Here is a 19828-nt window from a genome sequence, read left to right on the forward strand (position 1 = left end):
ATACTATTCACCTGCTTACTCGGTCTTTGAATCATCAGACTCTTCATGTTTTTAGAAAGAATTTATAAATTAAATCAGCCTAACATTACATATATAGCATGATAAAAGTATTTTCATCTGATTAGGCCTAAATTTTTATTGCCAAAAAGCTGTACTTTGTTTTCTGGCATCGACTAGCAACTTCTCATTTTCTTAATTAGAAAAATACTTTTTCATGATAGCATTAGCCTTGTTGAATTAGCTCCAGGATTTTTGTTTGTTTGCCTTTTTCTTCATTTTGAACCGTTCAGTTTGTCCTTTTCAGTATAATCAACTCAAAGAAAATTTCATGCAATATTTACATGAGTGTGGTCTACTTTCTGACTAATTTTGCTGAAATATCTTTTACTATGTGATGTGTCCTAGGGGCCAGAGTCATGCAGTGGCCGCTGCCACCTTTTGTTAGATGGCTTTGTGCAAATAAGAACTGTAATGCCTGAAATTCTTCTACTCTGTGAAGCTTTTTTCATAGCTGTTGTGATTCTTTGCTGATCTGAGAAGCATTTGAGTCTCTCAGCAGCAGCTATCTTTGTTCAGGTGGATTCCTAGCAGAGTCAGGGGCCCAGTTAATTGCTCATAAAGTAGCTTGTTACATCATATGTGATAGTTGCTTGTTCAGCATTAAGTTTTTGCTATTGAAGGTCACAACTCTGAGAAGCTGCACTTTCTCAAGAATCATCCTACCGTTAATCACAGTAATACAGATGCTAATAAAATCTGTATGTATTTATAACTGTTTCTCATGCTAGTAAAATTTCTATGTCCTTCCCATACTGTGCATTCTTCCAAAGGCAGTACTAGGTTGTGTAGCCTGTACAAAATCTTTATTCACAATCCTTTCCCATAAGATCTAGAAAGTCTTGCTTTTATTCTTTATTAAAATTGTTCTTTATAATGCCTCAAGGATTTTGTTTGGTTATTTTTTGCTATGTATTGGAAACTCAAGGTTAATCTATTTCAGGATTTGCACTGAAAATATTAGTGTTGATACTAGCCAAAATTAATAGTGTTTGACTATGAGGAAAAAATGAAAAAGAATATACAAATACATCAATGATCTCAGAAGTCACAGAATCATGGCAAAATACAGTTGGAATGGACCAAAAGAACTAATTTAGGTCATCCTCATGCTGCAAGGTAAGACTGACTGTTTTCATAGTATCCCTGACAAGTGGTTGTCCAGCCTGTTGTTCAAAACATCCAATAATGGAGATTGCACAGACCTTTATCCTTCACTCCTGCAATGGTCTACACTAATACCAAGCCTTGCTACCTCTTACTCCTCTTCAGTGAGTGTGAAAACTGGATTTGATTCTTTTCACACAACCAAATCCCTCTGTACTCTTGGCTCGTCACTCTTGACTCCTGTTCTGCTGGGGATGCCCCCCCTAAGCACAACCAAATTATTTTTTTTCTCTCAAGAACAACCTGCTCAGACATCTGTTTCTTAACTTGAATTTATGTAGTAAGTTATTTGTGTCTAAATATGGAACACGCATCCACTCATGTTTTATTATTTATTTATTATGGCTCTTTCCAGGGAACTTCAGGCCTATGACTTAATTTGCAGTCAACACCCCCCCACCTCCCCAAACAACACCAGCAAAAAAGTCCCAACATCTTTTGAATACATGACTTAATTTTATTTCATATCTACCCTTAAATTTTGTACTAGCTCCGAATGCAAAAATAAGCATTTGAGTTTTGTAGCTCAATGTACTGAGTATTGCACAAGGAGTGATAGAGGCAAAGCTGTAGCAAGCTTTGGGATAGTGTAGCAACAAAAGCTGATTGGATCCTTGGAGATAATAGATCATGTTTGCTGGCTTGTGCCATCTACAATATTCTTGTTTCTGCTACTATACGGGCTATAGCCACACTTTTGTTGTTATGAAAACGTAACCTTAATGTCAACTATACAACCCTCTCTTCTAATAAAAACACATTCACACATGATTTATTAATTTCAAAGTTTCAATGTAAAGAGAACAACTAATGCTGCTGGCCAATTGTTGCAGTTCTAGAGAAAACTAACCTAAAAAACCCCTTCTGTTAAATTGGCTGTTTCACTGGGAAAGTGCTAAGAGGAGAAAAGGGACCAAATACTTGCATGGGGTTTTTTTTTTTTTTGACCATTCTAAAAAAAATGGCTACAATGTCTTTCAAACTTGCTCACTTGTAGCCATCCACAGTTCAGGGATGTTACAGGGTTGCAGCAAATGCTGTCAATGGAGAGCATAGTATGGTAACATAAAACGATGGCACATCCACAGGAATAAACACTGACCAACAGTTTTCAAAATAAGAATGAAAATACCCCTCAGCTGTATATTTTGTTTTTGAGTAGAGTTGCAGAGTCTTGAGTTATGAAAGCAGAGGAGGCTGTGCATGCTTTCAGTTGAAATAAAAGTTATCATAGACTTGATTTTGGCTGGTAGTTAAGTATAGCCCTGATGTGCATTATGTAAGGGATAACAATGAAGAGGGGTGTGTAGTTGTTAAATGCCTGAGAACAGACGCTGCGTAATTCTTCCAGCACCCAGGAGAAGTGCTATAGTATGTTACTGCAGCCATACTTGCACTCCATCCCATGAGGAAAAGAGAATTTGTGTGCTGGAAACCTTAAGAAAGCAGGACTCAGCCTTTTCTGCCTCATCTCCATCCAATACATCAAAGCATATTAATACAATGATGATACTATTTAAAATAATCTGTTGTTGCTTTCTAAAGTAACATTTGGCAATTTAAGCAACAACTTTCTGACTTTGAGATTTGTGTTTTCCTGCTTTTCTCTAGAACCAGGGGGCTACAGTGTTATCTTTTTGAAGTGAATCTTCCATAATTACTTTGCTAGTTAGTATTGCCTATCATCATGATTTTATTGTAATACACTAGGGAAGGAAACATTCTTCAATCTCTTTGAAAGTGATGCAGCTGGCAAATGATTTCTCTTTTTTTTTTTTTTTTTTTGTTTTGTTTTGTTTTTCCCTGTATGAAGATGTTATTGAGCCTGGAACAATGGCTATCTTTTGAGGGTGTTAAATATACCTGGAGAAAATTATTGTTCTGAGGAAGAAGAGGACTTATTTGCTGAAATTGAAAGCTGCCGCTTCAATAGCAGTAGGTTTAAATAAGCAAAACTTGTGAGAATACAACAAATGTGCTGGAACTGCTAATCAAAATATTTAATGTGCAGTATTTTGTTCTAGATAACCAGTTCAGCTCTTCAAATCACATAACTTTTGCCTCTTAAATTTTCATATACAATATAAATTATTTACACTATAAAAATAAGAGCTAGTTCACTAAGTGCTAAGTCTTTTGAGATACCTAAATAAAAGTCATTAGCAACATATAAAATACTTTGAGAGAAATATTTGCAGCCAATTCACTCTAATGATCATTTTCAGTTCCCTTGCTCAAAGAAGACATGAGAGGTTGGAAAAGGAAAAAACCCAATCTTTCAAACTACAGTGCTTTAAGTGCTGCCAAATGCAAGATGGACCTGTTTGTCACGATATGGGGGTTGCTTCTTTTAAAAAATCAAAGCAGTCCTAGTCTCAGTGAACGGGATAGAGCTGGTGCAGACCAAGCCCTGGCTCCTTTGAAAGGCTGAAACGAGCCATACAATGGAAGAGACAGCTTTGAGTCTGCATTGCCCACTGCACTGATACCCACAGTCTTTGATTACATGAGATGTCGCTAGTAGAAGGAAGTAAGCTTCTTGCCTATAAACTGTGCTGTCAGTTTAACTCTTGGTCCTGGATGTTTAAGTTTGTTTGAACTGTGGTAAAGTGGCTTCAGCTGCAGCCAGTTAAAGCTTTGAATAGGTGGGGAAAAGGCTAATGGGGCAGTTGAGAGCACAGTCCCTGGTTTCAGAAGGTAACTGCGGAGTCCAGACAGAGGTTGTGCGATGGGGATGCACAAGTCAAAGGCGGACCAGGTGAATGGCACAGATTGCTTCTCCATCAAATGTTGGAGTGCAGTTATCAGCAGGGACAGTTTCTTCACCCTGTATTGTATTTCATCCTTGTACAGTAACTAGAGGGAGAAGACTTTGTTCACCAAGTCCTTGACCTTTCTGGTGAGTGTGAGCACTGCAAGAGGTTCCAGATACATGTGCCAGTGTGCTGCTTTGGTAGAGAATATATCAAACTTGGTCTGGGAGCTGTGCAAGACCTTTCCCTGGCTGCAGCCCCGTCCAAGGCCAACTTCATATGTTTAGGAATTATTTTTTTCATCACCAAAGTGGTGATAAACCCCCCCCACACACCTCTTATTTGGTATGGGCTCACAGTTCTGCACTGGAATAAGATCATGTAAAGAAAAGGCAATAAACTTCATTAGAGGTGACCCCTTTATCTGTGAAATTGCTTCTGCTTTAGAGTTCTGTGAGTAAATAATTTATATTTATTGCAAAAATAACTGTGTTGGTATAAAAGTGTGTATTGAGAAGGTGGCACATTTGGCACAGGATCTTGTATTGGTTCCTTGCAGATGTGAAAATCTAATCAAATTGCACCTATGTACATCACAGTAGTTCCAAGAGAGCTGGTAGAGTTGCCCTAGATGTTCCCTGTAGCAAAGGACAGCTGAATTAGTTTACAAAACTGTGGGGTTTTTGTGTAAGTGAATTAAATAATATCAGTTCTACAACTACTTACCTTGGATGCCCATAACAAGACAGAAAAGTTAGCACTAAAATTTCAGATTTAAGTGGATGAGTATGATATATCAGCTGTAACCACCTTGTTAATAACTTCTGTTACTGTCAGAGAAATAGTTTGACCAGAGAGTTATTTTAATCCAGAATATTTACTGCTCTATTAGTAGAGACTGTGATATTAAAGAAGTTGCACAAAATCTAGCTGTTAGATTTATTCTTAAAATACTCCTAAGATGTTTGTTAAAACATTTCAATCCCAATTATGCACCATCTCTCTTGTGGGAAGTTAATGATTCCAATGAAAACAAAGGAAGAAAATTGTATTACAGATTGTTTTTCTTCTGCAGTGTAAAACATTCTTTAAAGGACTGTTCTCTGTGCTTGTATTTACATAGTTAGCAGTAAAGATTTTTAACTTCAGGTTATTTTTCATTTCCTGGTGAATGTCAGCTACAGCATCTGCTAATTTTCTGTTTCAATAATATAATCATCCTGAATGAACACGAGGTGAACAAGGAGAGCTGAAACTGAAAGTTAAGTTTAATTATCACAAGAGGTCCCACTCACATTACTGTGAAAGTGTTGCAACTGACATCAACATAAAATGATTGATCTTTCTTTTTTGTTAAACATTTGTCTTTGAAAGTTTTTTGCCCCCCCCCCCCCCCCCCAAAAAAAAAAAGGGGGGGGGAGGGACGGAAAAAAGAAAGAGAGGGAGAGAAACCTGGGGCATATCACTTCCCAGTGCTGTTTGCAAGCCTTTGATTGCTGCCACAGATCGTCAGGCTTTCTGTCTGTTAAGGAACTGATTCTACCTGTCAGCAAATGTTTGAGCTGCAGAGCAGCTCCTCCGTGGCCTGTTGGCTGCTCTCTGCCTAAGTGGAACAGAAAATCTAGAGATCTTTCAGGGACACCCCCCACCCCCTCCCAATACTGTAACACAGGGGGCACAGCCCTCTCCTTCCTTACTCCCTTAGCAGGGCCCCAGGGCAGCAGGGTGGGAGAGCTGTGGTGGGGAGAAACCTCTCCAGCGGGCTTAGCGTGGGCTGCCCCGTCACACAGCATGTGCAGAGGTTTGTGCTTTTATTAACATGCAGATACTGTAAATGAATGTTATTTCATCCACAGGTTCTTCAAGAACAATCTGCTGTGATTATTTGTCTTCCGAGTGTTGGATCGGTTACTCTGGTTGACACACAAGGTGTTGCTGGTGCTGCCTCTGGTCTGTGGTGGGAGCAGTGTGACTTTTCAGATCAGGTTTCCAGAGGATCACAGGAATAAATACAGAATTTGTTTCTGCAAATAATCTCCAATGTCTGCTTGCAATTTGCTGTTTCCACAAAAATTTTTGGCAGTGAACATGTTTGCTTGGATTCTCACAATTGTTTTGGTAAGCATATTCTTTCCCTTGACAGGCCCCTCTTGGCAAATATTTCAAATTCCTGTCTTTCTCTTTCTATATTTTAGCTTTTCTCAGGATTTTTAGCTGCAGCTCTCTATTATTTCTAAGGGTGGCTCTGCTTGTCAGTACGTGATGCAGAATTCCTAGGGTTTACACAGAATTCCTCCTCTTCCTTCAGGATATAGAGGAGTTCGTGGCTAACAGTAATAACCTGGAGGGAAATAAGCAAAGGTCAGACTGGTGATAATAAAGTGGGATGCTAATTTTTTGCCAGAACTGAAATTCAAAATTTTCAAAATTGTTTTGATGTAGATTCTTAATGAGGTTTACAAACAAAATACACATTTTATTTCGGTACTGAAATTTTGTAATATTGAACTTTGGTAATATTGAAGCATTCATGCAGCATGAATGTCTTAAGGTTTCTGAAATTAATTTTGATTTCTTCAGTCCTTGGACCCTGGAGTCCCATCTACTTGCCAGTCATCTGCGAGGAGCTAGTTACCACCAGAGGCTTTGGAAGCTCAGCATACAACTGGGGAGCCAACTGGGTAAATCAGGGCCATAGCTACTACCAAACTTGCTGGGATTCCAGCTATATAGTCTTTATGTAAAGTGTCAGTGGAAAACTGTTTCATCCCAGAAGTTATAATCAACTCTACCCAAGAGTTTGGTGCAGAAGTTGTGATTAAGAAGTAGACAAGTAAGAGGAGGACTTATATACTGGAAGGAATAGAGCTAAGAAAAGGAACCAGGCAAATATAGGTTGATATAGGTACCTGAAGAGGTACCTATATCACATAGATAGAAGAGTCACCAAATGGATGGGAGGGGAGGGAAAGATAACCAAAGGTCAGAAGATAAGTCATAGAGGGGCAGTGACATGTATGGGAACAGGAACACGTGATCACTTTTCTGTAGATCAGTATCTTGTGCATCCATTGATTTTTTTTAGACAGAGAATGCTTTTCTGCACAAGTAAGCATCTGAGGCTGAAAATAAGATCTAATCTGTTGACATAACTTTTGGCAAAAGGAAAAGGAAACAAAATAATTTGAATTTTGCTGAGATATTAACGTGGTCTGATTCCGATTTTTAGTTTCTGATCTTGCCTACATCACCTTTAAATGGCTCATGTGAGGATAAAGGAGGAGTTGATATGGAAATGCAAGGGAGAGATGAACAGGGATGGAAAGCTTATCAAATTTTGTTTAAAATATTACCCTTTCAGTTTACTTCACTGAAAATAAAAAAGAACTTTGAGGGAACTGAAAAGAAGATTTTATCATAGAGGAGCAGATTACATGAGAATATCAGCTAGTTCTAGCTGCTCTTTTTCTTTTACATATAAAACGATGGTTAATATTTGACATAGTTCAGAGTGTCATTGGGAGGCTCTTATAAAAATACTTAAATATATTTTTTTTTATTTAAAACTAGTAAAGTGGCAACTACAGAAGTATTTTCCTAGTTCTTCTACTAGTTTTGTTGAGCAACTTCGAGCAAATCAGTGAAATGGCTAATGCCTCAGTTTCCCCTTCTTGATAGAGTCGTAGTAAAATTAATCCCTCAGAGTGCCATGTGATTTTAATCAGAATTTTTTTAAAGGTCATACTTCTTTAGACAGAAATATAATCTGTTATTAAAATAAACAGATCTGAGCTTTCCTTCAAAAATTTCTATCTAAAACCTGTTTTAGTTTTCTTAAGCGTTTGAATTATGAACATTTGTTCTGGCTTTGATTCTTCTTTAAGTGCGCAGATTGCTAAAAGCAGTAATCTCTTTTATCTGTCTGCTGAAGCACATTGACTTGTTTCCACTTGTTCCTAGCTGGCTGGTGTTAGGACCCAGAAAAGAGACAGCAGCAACGTGATATAAATAGAGTACCAGAATGGGACAAAGTTTGAGAAGAAAGCATGACATCACTCAGACTTGCTCTCCACCCAAAAAGATCTGGGATGGAGGTGCAAACGTGAGCTGGACAAGCGAGGAGTTAGCAACTCTTTTTTTTTCAGCTCGGTTTCTGAGGAAATACTGAGAGTTGTACGCCCTATGTGCTATAAGGAAGTACATTTTCTTGCTAGCAAAACTAAAACTGGCTTCAGAACTCTGACAACGTGAAAGTAATTGAAAGGAAAAGACAACCATCAGAAGAAAGTTGAAAACAAGATCTTTTCTTTTTGGCACAGATTGTAACAGAAATATTTGACTTCTTTCCATGGAACAGTACAACTTTCGGATCTGATGCACATTTCTTTTAATTTTCCTCCAATCACGGTAATTTATTTATAGTTAAATGAAGAGATCAAAGTGTGAAGCGAACAAATACTACTTAAAGGGTCTGGAAGGATATTTTGCCATCACTGAAGGAACGGACTTTTTGAACCTGCATGGAAAATGTCCCTTTTAATACAAAAAGTAGCAAAGGAGAATTTATGATTGAAATCTTACAGGAATCTGATTTCAGTTGTATTTTTAACCTTAAATAGACCATGGAGAATTTATTATCTCTGCTCTGTTGTCATTATTCTTTGCTGATTTTATTTCAGTACAAATACCAGGTAATGTTCTAAATATGGTCAGCATTGAGATATATTTGGATTTCTCTTAGCAAGTTTTGCCTCACTATGTCTCATTATGTAATGTTTTATGTGCAGGTGTATGGAAACTATTCTCAGCTACCCAAACACCCAGGTAAGAAATGTTCTATTTACATTTTATGATAACGTGCTTAAATATTCATTTGCTTTTTTGGTTTGTATTTTTCATTTTCTTAGTAGTTCCAAAGGAACTGTGATCCTGCATTTGAATGTCAGCTCAGTATTAAAAACGTAATAAAGTCTAAAGTATCAGACTGTCACAGTCATTTTAAATTCAGTAACATACCTACAACACATTCTGCATAGAAATATATTTGGAAAAAAAATGGCTTGAATCTGATATGTAGAAAAATCCTATATACACTGTTTGTTTATTATTACTTTTCTGAGCATGAGTTTCTGAATCAGACCTCTGCACAGACTATTTTCTTTTTTTCTCAATGTCTTAATGTTCAGCATTTTCAATTCAGTAATTTACAGTTAGATATGCCAGCTTATATACTTTGGAGTACTTTTGGCATGGCTTCCAGTCATCTACCCTCCACCCAGCCTTCATGCTTAAGTTTAAATCAGTTACAGAGCATATGAAGGATCTCTCATCTGTTTTCAATGTAGAAGAAACTTACTCAAAGCTTATTTGGGGTCTGTGCGTGTAACTGCTGAATTCTTCTGTTTATATAAATAGTTTAACCTCAAGCCTCATGGTGGTGTACAAGTACAATTTTACTGCTTTACCAATTCATGTATTGCTTTGTGCTTTTAAGTTTTAACCATATGTAATTATTTTCAAATATAATACAGAGCGATGTGGAAAAGCCATGTTGTCTGCTATTGCAGTAGCTTCAGCCCAATTAGTTTCTTTTGTTCTACCTTCACTCAAAACCAAAGAAATACAGTCTCATTTCCTATAGATGAGGATCACTGGCTTCTAGCTGATGGAACAATAGCGGGGGGAAAAAGCCTTCTGCAATAAGGGGGCAAGTTACACAATACTTATTTTGTAGTACAGTGTGTGTGTAAGAATAACTGCGAGCGATGCTTTCTGGATTTGAGCTAGGCTGTAAACAAGTCCTGTGATTTTGTTCTAAACACTGCGTAGTTACCTATTGAAAGGATATTGCAAGTATAACCTGAGTTCAAGGCAACAGGTATTTGTTTTCAGAGGTATTAGCAGGGCTGATTGGCTGGAAGTGGGGTAACAGCATGGCTTTATATAGTTCAGAACTGGGAGCTGGGAAAGCCACCAACATGCAGCGTGGCTCTAGGCGATTCACATTGCTGTATATCTATTTCCTTTCCTATTTTTTTTAAACTTTTAAATGTAATCTCCTTAAAATATAGCTTCTCCTTATGAGTTTGATGCCAACCATGGTAATACCTTTGTTGTGATGCTGCTACTACTACTAAAATACTTGTCCCACATTGTGACACAGTTTTTTGGCATCAAATAACTTTGTCCCAAGATTTTTTCTTTTCTATATTTCTTTATTTTTTTGATTTTTTTAATCTACCACCTCTCTTAAATTTAATCCTTTTTTAATCCTTTTTTTTTTTTTTTTTTTTCCTGGATATAAAAGGGAGATGTTAATGCGAGCAAGAAATATTTGCATATAAGCACACTGTGAAACAGCAAGCATGTTCTGTTCTCTCCAAAATGGAACTGGTAGTTTGATGAAAGTTGGATGGAAGTACATTAGCACAGGTAGTCTATGTGGATCTTAATACCAAAGAAATTTATAACTTCCATTTCTTTTGCAATAGCCAGAATACGTTCTTTGAAAATAGAACTAAGCACGTACCCAGATTTAGTTTATGTAAATGCAAAAAACCTTGTTCCTATATCCTGTTTCCTCAGCGTGCTTTGCCATGCTCGGCTTAGTTGAGTTTGGGTGGCCTGGAATTTTCAGACTGGGTTTTGTACATGCTTATTCTGTGTCGTTATTCTCTTATGTTGGCAGTAGCTTTCTCTTTTTGTTAGCAAACAAATACCTTTCTTGGTATCTTGCAAATATTCAAAGGAAATGTATAGTCATAAAATCTCATCCATTTCTCTAAAGACATCACCATCTTATCTATCATGCTCCCTCTCTGTGGGAAAACCTCTGACAACTGCAAACATTTCTAGTTAGGTAGGCTAATAATAGATCCTGGTCAATTATGCATCATTTGTTAGATATCTTTGGTATACTTGAGTTTGGAAGCAAGTCTGAGTAGTTCATGTATCCTCACAAGATGCAGAGCTTCTTTTGGTTCTGTGCTGTCAGATATACAATTGCTTGTTGTGGTGTTTAGCAATTTTATCAGTTTTACACTCTTATTAAAAAAAAAAAATCTTAGGATTCTCTCTGTGTCACAGTTTTGAAACTATACTATGAGCATGGAAGACATCAAACTAATCTTGGCTGTGTGGGCTAGGCAGTTTAAGGATGCAAATAAAATTATTGCACCTTCATATCAATGATAAAGAAATCATGTTTATCCTGGGCATTACAATAATAGAATCATTATCAAATAGGCAAGTTGTTTTGATCTTGAGAGTGAAGAAAGGTGTGGGATAGACAGTAAATGTCAAAGAACACTGCTTGCGATTTATTTTAATTTGCACACGGGGTGTACGGAGCTTTTGTATGGTGCATGACAGCTGAAGTGGATTTTAACAAACATGTCTATCAGCTTTGCACCTCAGGCTCTTGAAAGATTGCTTGGGAATGAAAAATGTTTGTAGGGCAAAGAACTACAGATATGGTATAATATAAATACTTGCTCTCTTTGTCCCTATTGTCCATTGTGTCATTCCCCCACCCACCTCCAAAAGAAAAGATTAACTCAAACTAATAGGATGTTATGCCATGATGGTGAGCAAAACATGTTCTCATTTGCATTCATAGTAAAACTTCTGTGTATCTGTATCAAGCTTCTAAAATTTTCTTAGATATAGGAGATTATAAATTTATTTCAGCACAGCCAGTTAAATTAATTATTTTGAGAATAAAGGGTTTCTTGCAGCAAACAAGATAATAAGAAATTGCAATTCATGCTTTTCTACATTATTAATGCTCTACACTTAAATAAAATTGTTATCTTAACAGAAAATTTGATTGGTTTGGGCAGCCTGCTTCTGATCAGGTTTGAGTAGTCACATCTACTAAAATCTGTTCAAAATCATCAATTAATCTGTGCAGATAAATCTGCCAAGGGAAACCAGAAGAAGTTTTGCTTTTGTCAGCTTGTACACCTATTGTTAAGGAGGATGTTTAGGGAAACAAAATTTTCTCATCAGCCATAAACAGTTGTTCTAGTTTTGGTGTAGTGGAGAAGGTTCTGAAGGAATCACTAATGCCATATGGAGAGTGAACTCTTTTCCATGTTGTGGAACACCTTTTCTTGAGGGACATCAAATTCCTTCTGTTAAAGGAAATTTTGCTCTAGGACTCTTGAGTTATTTGGAGACATCAGGAAGGCTAGACTCTGCAGTAACAACTGTGCATGCACCTATGCTCTCATCCATGTTGCAGCTTCTCCATCACTGAGTACTGCTCCTTACTAAATCTGACTAGTGTCTCCATAGAAGACCAAAGGTGGAAAAATGCTTGGATTAATATAACTTGAAGGTGTTGCACTGGTTTTCCAGTGGGTTTTGGAGAGAGGATAAGATTCCTGGGAACTCTAGCATTTTCTCCTACTCCCTTGAACTGCAAAGAGCTGAGTTACCAATGGAAGAGGCAGGAGCAGAGGTAGTATGCTATAGACGCTAAATGTTCCCTCGTGCATTCCCTTATCAGTGCTTTGTACTATCCACCATGTGTTTAAAATCTCAGTAAAATCTTGAAATTCCTCTTGAATGACTCCTCAACTGTTACTTCAACAAATGCTGCCTGATACGCTAGCAGATTTTAGTCAGAGATTGTTAGACATTTTAAGTGCATTTAAAATAAAAATCAGTTCAGTTCTAAAAACAGGTTTTCTGCAGTGGTCAATCAGCTATATGGCTTTAATCTACTCTGCCATTTTGATTTATGATCTTGCTTATGTGTCGTACTTGATTTACATTAAATAGTTTGTTTTACTTAACCTGTTGACCTCCTTTATTGTTCTCTTCTGTGGAGACTTGTTGCACTCCATGTTGGTCCTTACTTTAATAATCTTTTAATCTGTGTTTCTTGAAAGGGTTCAAAGTTCTCGCATCAGCTTCCCATTACTGGCCGTTGGAAGATGTGGAAGGAATTCATGAATTTCGGGATACAAATGGAGGTAGACAAAGGATTCCTTGACAATGGCAATAACATAAGTATTTGTACCAGTCTGTAAGTAGAAAGGGAGCAGGAGAAATGAAAGGGGTTAGCTTTTGTACTACAGCAGTTGAGATTTTTTTTCAGTTAATGTTTTTGCAGTGCTCTGATGTCCAAATGATACTGTATTTGTGAACTGATTTTTTATAGAGTATTCTCAGACATTTTATGGGCTGTCTATGCATTGTTAAGGTTATAAAGAGAAAAGGTTTATGATCCAAAGAGTCATTGAAATCACATTGCTATTAGGTGGTTTGGTACATGCATAACATGCACTAATACACTCAGAGACTGAGATCTTTGGTTATGCCAGCAGTGAAGATGCCTGCTTCTTTTTGTGTTTTGGAAGGAGTTAAATGCCCAAATTCTTCATACACTTTTGAAAATTGCATGTAGTATCTATAGAAAGAGAAGCGTAAGCTCATTTTTTACTCATTTTTATCTGCTTTTGAGTATTTCCTTAAAAACAGTTTTGCAGCATTAATTCAAATTCTTTTTCCAATTGGGCAAAATCAAGAGAGGTTTGGCAAGGCAAAAGCCTCACTGATTTGAAAGAGTCAGTTGCCAGGACTACAGGATCCCAAAGGGAATGATATTAGAAGGCAGACTAGTTGGATTCAGCAGTTTTTTGGTTCTGATGTTTCACATCAGGACCAAAAAGGGTGGTGAGTGCTTCCCAGGGAGCTGCAGGTGATGTAATTAATGGAGCTTTGACCAAAACGCTGTATCCAATCGCAGCATTATGGGCTTGCAGGGCCATTCCTTTCAGATGAAATTTTCAGCTATGCTCTGCCTCCTTCTGAGTCTCAAAGGTCCCTTAGTAATTTTCACATGAACTATTTTTTCTCTTCTGACATTTTAGCCGATTCCATGTTGGGCTGATGTATATCCCCCAGTATTTCTCACACTACGGCTGACCACCTTGGCAGTTGAGCTAAACTGTTTTGTACTAGTGCAAGGGGTAGCTGCTGTGTTACTACTGGTGACTAGGTGACTATAATATCTTTACCCAGAAAGATCACTGCAGAAGATTAAATCAGGAGTTAGAGACCTTTACAACCTTACATGAAAAATCTTACAAAAGTGCAAAGTTATTACTAGTTATTACACAAAAATGGCAATATCAATCTCTGTTCCTAAGTGGGAAAAAGATTCATAAATATCTAAAACCTTTTATTGCAGAGGTGTTCAAGTATTTTAAGTTTAAACTTTGACCCATCTTTCCACAAAGTTTCTTAAAGGAATGAAATCGGTTGACCAGAAATAAATCTGGGCAATATTCTGCTCCTGTTAGAAGCTGATGGCAGCATTCCTACTGACTTCAATAGCATCATAATTTGGCTTACAAAAATTTACCATATGAGTTCTCTAACAGTGTGTTAAAGTAATTTTCTGAGACTGGACTTCACTTAGTTTCAAGAATAGTAAAGCACTCCCTATCTAGCACTGTTTTGGCACTCATGTTACAACTAATTTGTTTTGAATGTGCTTGAAAGTAATGTGTAAAATATATCTCTTGGAAAAATGACAACTGATGTTAGATTGTTTTTCAAATTATGTTAAATTCCATTATTTCAGCAAAATTCAGAAATCTTTTCAGTAGTATCTTGGAAGAGATAAAGCAGAACATATAAAGTTCCTGATTCTACGTAAAGAGATAAAGCAGAACATATAAAGTGTCTTCACTTACAGGAATGGGACTGGCTCACATGAGCAATCTCCTTTCACTCCTATTATGACATTGTGTTAAATAACTTTATAAATGAACCAGCTGCATGACTTTGCTGAAAAAAGTTTGGAGGACTTTGTCTTACTATTATTTGCAGAGGATGCCAGCAGCCAAGTCTTTTTCTCTGCAGTGCAATTCTGTCAATGTTGAATTCTTTTTTTTTAGTTGTAGTGGATAGTTCAAATTATTCTCAGTTGCTTATATTGTGTCTTATAATACACAGATATTATTTCAACTGCCTCCAGCAGAGGTTTTATGTATCTATCTGATATTTGACTTTGATATACAAGAAAAGTTTTCTTTATTGTTTTAATCTAATGCAGGTGACAATTTGCTTGTTTTTGATACCATTCTGATTACACAACTCTTCTGTTTATTGCTAGAGTCTCTCTTGTTTTTCCACTCATCATATCATGCAATTATTTTCATTCCATGTTTCTCCTCTTAAATCCTTGAAGCATCATAATCTGTCCGTCATGTTAATCCATTTTATTTGTTGAAGCCATTGTGTGTGAAGCCAGATTTATATCTCTCAATGCATTTGTGTTGTGTGAGAGAGAGTGTCAGCAAATTAATTTTGGGGTTATCTCGGCAGTAGAAGCAATTGAAGGGAAACAATCAACTTAAAATATAGCAAATAAAAAAAGATGTGGCCATGTTCAGGTTTTTCATCTGACCCCTTGTTTTCCATGCATTTTTCTCTTGAGGTTTTGTGTGAGGGTTTGGGGTTTTTTTTAAAAGCATTTGCCTTTCCCTTCTGTGAGCTCAGTTGTAAATCCTGAATCAGTGTCTCTCTATTTACTTTCATGGTCTTTCCATCAAGCTCTATTTGCCTGCCCAGGCTAAATAATTACAGTGCACAAGATACTGTTAAATTATCAGAATAAGAAAAAAAAAAGGAGAATAAAATTTTATTGTCAGATATAAAAACGTTGGGTTTTTTTCTTATGTTTAGGTGGAATTTCTTGGTTTTTAATTTGTGCCCATTGCCTCTTACCTGTTCACTGGATACAACTAAGGAGAGTCTGGCACTATCTTTACACCTCCCGTGGGGCATTTATACACATTGATAAGATCCCTGAGCCCTCTCTTCTCCAGGCTGAGCAGTCCCAGCATTCTCAGCCTTTCATTATACTTACTCCAGTATGTCCACGTCTGTCTTGTACTGGGGAGCCCAGAGCTGGACATGGGACTTGAATTGCCCATAGCTTTTGCACCAGTATAATGATTTTTGTTATAATTGCAGAGTTCCTTAACCAGCATGACTATATTTCAGAGTCCTTCATCTGCAGTTGTATTTTTTATAGTTTTTTTCCTCTCAGTTACTGTAAGGAAAAAAAAAAAAATTAGTGATACTGCATTTACTTAACTTGTATAGTTAAAAAACTAAAGTCCTTGGGAGAAGTAGTTATATGATAATTTTTAAGGCCACTGACCAACATCTGTGATTTGTGCTATGTTGAGAGATATGAACTGGTCAATTCATTACTGGTTGTGTTTATTCATTGTTTTGCTTATTTGCTTATTTTCTTTTGTTGTTCCACCCAGCTCTAAGAATCCACAACTTCACTGTGCTTCCTTCCCATAACTCTACCTTTGTATATACCAATGACTCTGCCTACTCTAACTTCTCTGCAACTGTAGGTGAGGATTTACATATTTTTTGTTCTGCATTTGTCAAGCTTGGATGGTTCTTGTAACATTGGATTCAAAGTTAACACTGAGTTTTGGTTCAAGTGGTCATGTGGTAAAGGTCTATTTATGCTTACGTTGGCATATGTTATTGGAAGAGCACTCCTGCAGTGTCACCTGAATTACTCTGATCTACCGGGAGAGGCATCCCAATGCTAAGCAGCCTATGGGAGGACGGGCCCCCGTGGTCCTCCAAAACCTAAAATATTTCTGTTAAGCTTAAACAGACATGACATTTCAGGGGAACATATAAGAACAAATAGGTTAATTTTTTTTCTTGTCTTTCAAGGTTAAAAGGAAAAAGAAGCCAACTGTTTTTCACCATTTTATAATAATTTTTAAAGGATACATTAAGAAAGACTGGAAGTAAGATCTTGTCAATCATGACATCTTTGATTAACATGTTGGTTTTTTTTTTTTAAAAAAAAGGCAAGCAAAATCTGCATATATATGTCCTTTTAATGTTTTGTTTTGTTTTTACACCAACACACCAGGAGATAAAAGGAAGAACAGAAAATGACAACTGTCCAGGCAGAAACCTGACAGATTGGAAACCAGTTACATCTGCAGCAGCATAAACTTCAAGACATTTAATTTAAGTCACTAGCATTTATACTTGTGTAGGTGCAATTGAAATATGACCTCTTGTCCACTTTACAATTAGGTATTAACTCACATCTACTTGTTGGAAAATCTGACCTAAGGAGAAGGATGGAAATAGTAGAACTATCATTTGGGCTGCTCAGATACCAGGAAGTTTATATTAAAATATTAAACCCACTAGTTTTCTACTCTCTAACATTAAAACTATGCTGGCAAATGTGAACTCTATTATTAATGAACTTCAAATGACCCTAATTCCTTTCAGTCCTTTCTTATCTGTTTTACAGACCATTTGCATAGTTCTCACATAATAAGATATATTCAATATGAACATTAAAAAGAGTGACATCATTGGCAAAAGAAATGCCATGAAAATGGAAATGCGTTAACTTATGGGATTTATTCTGTCTAGGTTAATTTAGAACTGAAGTTATTCAAGAAGAGCTTAGAAATGTTTGCTTCACTCATAATACACGCATAATACACACTCAAATTCTTAAAAGAAACTAAATTTTATCTGTTCATTACAAACAGAACTTGATTACTTTTTCAAAGGGAGGATACCTGAAAACTCTGATATTTGTGTTGAGGTTTGGAATGAACTAAGAAAATATTTGGACATACATTCACTGAGGGCTATGCCATGCTGTCGCTGTTTCCTTGAGAGGTGTTATCCTACAGATGGGCCAGCACTGTGACTGCTGTCCTCATGCCTGATGGTTGTCTGCAATTTGAAAATGAGATGCCCTTTTGCCCATGTCCCCATTGCGTAAAGGAATGAACCATCCTGTAGTTGTGACAACAGTACTGGCGTTTATCACTCTAGCTAGATGGTCTGTCCCTAGTGAGCGCTGACTGTGCATCTTTGGCATGATTTGCACACTGCTCTGCTATGCAAAAGGCTTCGGTTAAGTCAGGTAGATATACAGAGAGAAGTCCCTTACGTCCCACCCTTCATGTGGTTTAGACCATTTGTATGCCTTCCTCATTCCCCCTATGATCTCATTAGATTTTCAAATGTCAAGCAGCACCTAGCTGGGATTTTCTTCTCAGAGCAGAAAAAGATTGTATTCTCATCGCTGGTGTTTCCCTTGGAGCACATCTTCTCCTAACACTTTTTCAGAAGAAATTATAGGGAAGGTTCTTAAAAACAAGGTCCTGAATCTTCCCAATCCTTTCAAAAATGCCATCACAAACAATGGTATTAACATGAAATTCCAAACTGAACAATTACATTCTATCTGATCAGAAATAGATGATAAAATATTCTGTGGTCCGTGGAATGCAGGCTTTTTAACAGAGCGGAATTTTTTGATTGTGATTTATTGTCTTCATTGCTAAAATTAGTCCCTCTTTTTATCTTGGAATAAATGAAATGAACTTCCCATCATCATCTAGCAGTTGGGCTTTCAGACCTTAGTGAGGTTTCCTATAATAAACAAGTGTGTTGGGTTTTTTTTTTTTTTAGTATTAAGAAGGCTCATGTGCTTTAGCTAGTAGAAGATGAATCAACAGTGCTTTCCTTTAGGAGGGAACACAAGCAAATCATGATCAAATCACAAGATAATTAGTTGTTACCCATGTTAGACAAAGAAATAGCCTTTCCAAATGACAATGGTGCCATACCAAAGAACGTCTGAAAAGGATATATAGCTTGTCAAGTATATTTCATTGAACTATTTTTTTTTTTTAATGAAAAGTGGCTTTTGATCACAAGATTTCCCTTTCAAAAAATGAAAAAAAAAACCTATTCTGTTACATTTTTGACTGATTAAAGAATTCCTTCACTAACCCAGCCTAATACTGCTGTGATGTCTGGTATTCAGAACTCTGGAAAGCATAAGATTTTTTCAGATTACTTTGAAATAATAATTTTGGGATGTATAGGTTCTGTCAAGCAGTCAGTTAATCAAGAATATGAGTGATGGATATGAATATAATTTTTACAAACTCGAAATGAAAGAGTTATCTCTATGGTTCTTTAAAAAACCACAAGAAACCACCATCAAATCCCCGCCAAACTCAAACAAAAACCAAAAAGAAAAACAACAACCAAAAAACCCAACAAAATCAAAACTATAGCTGGAAAAAGATAAACATGTGAGGTGTTTGAGTCTGTTAAAATCATGTTTTCAGGAACTTTTGATTTATACAAATATTAAACTATATTTTGCTTTTTGTTTAGATATTGTAGAAGGAATGGTGAACAAAGGAATTTACGTCACTGAAAAGAAAGGAGTTACCTTTCTCTTCTTTGGAAGCTATCAAAATTCTTGCATTAGTAATCCAGAAGTTTGTGGACCTGAAGGTTAGTAAATTCATTAATTGCTATTTACTTTTCTTTTTATGTCAAATTATGTAATTCAATAATCATTGTTTCTTTCCTCACTGAAATGTACTCTCTAAAATTCTAGCTTAACACTTTATTGACTTCTAAAACAATTGAGTGTTGATTGCTGAAAATTTAGTGTTTTCTAACTGTAGCTTAAATTAGAACTAATCACCAACTACTCAGATCAATGATCTATGGTATAATTACTTCAAACAAAAACAAAAATAAGCTTACAGTGCCCAAAATCTTGCCTGTGGCATCAAGATTAATTCCTACAAGAACTGCAGTTTGACAAACAAAGAAATTGTCCTACAGGTTTCAAATCTAGAAGACAGTTTTTCAGTGTGGCCTCTTAGCAGGAAAGTTGGGGTTTTTTTTAGATTTATCTTTGGAGAGAAGAAAATTTTTAAGTCTCCCATGTCTTGTAGGTGCTTAAATCTTTTAATTCTATTTCTTTTCCCTTTCTTATTCTTAGG

At 36.5% G+C, this 19828-nt stretch overlaps 1 protein-coding gene across 1 annotated transcript in view; it reads left to right on the top strand.

Moving 5' to 3' along the window:
* The first annotated feature begins 8576 nt into the window (after nt 1–8576).
* Nucleotides 8577–19828, top strand: part of ADGRD1 (adhesion G protein-coupled receptor D1) — a 156600-nt gene continuing 145348 nt past the window's right edge. Inside the window, exons 1-4 of the mRNA XM_074844445.1 lie at nt 8577–8668; nt 8765–8801; nt 12875–12958; nt 19206–19328. Of these exons, the coding sequence (XP_074700546.1) occupies nt 8600–8668; nt 8765–8801; nt 12875–12958; nt 19206–19328 (313 nt within the window). The 5' untranslated portion in view covers nt 8577–8599. The remainder of the gene's footprint in view (nt 8669–8764; nt 8802–12874; nt 12959–19205; nt 19329–19828) is intronic.

The sequence above is a fragment of the Strix aluco genome, chromosome 18, assembly GCF_031877795.1.
Source record: "Strix aluco isolate bStrAlu1 chromosome 18, bStrAlu1.hap1, whole genome shotgun sequence".
NCBI classification, from domain to species: Eukaryota; Metazoa; Chordata; class Aves; order Strigiformes; family Strigidae; genus Strix; species Strix aluco.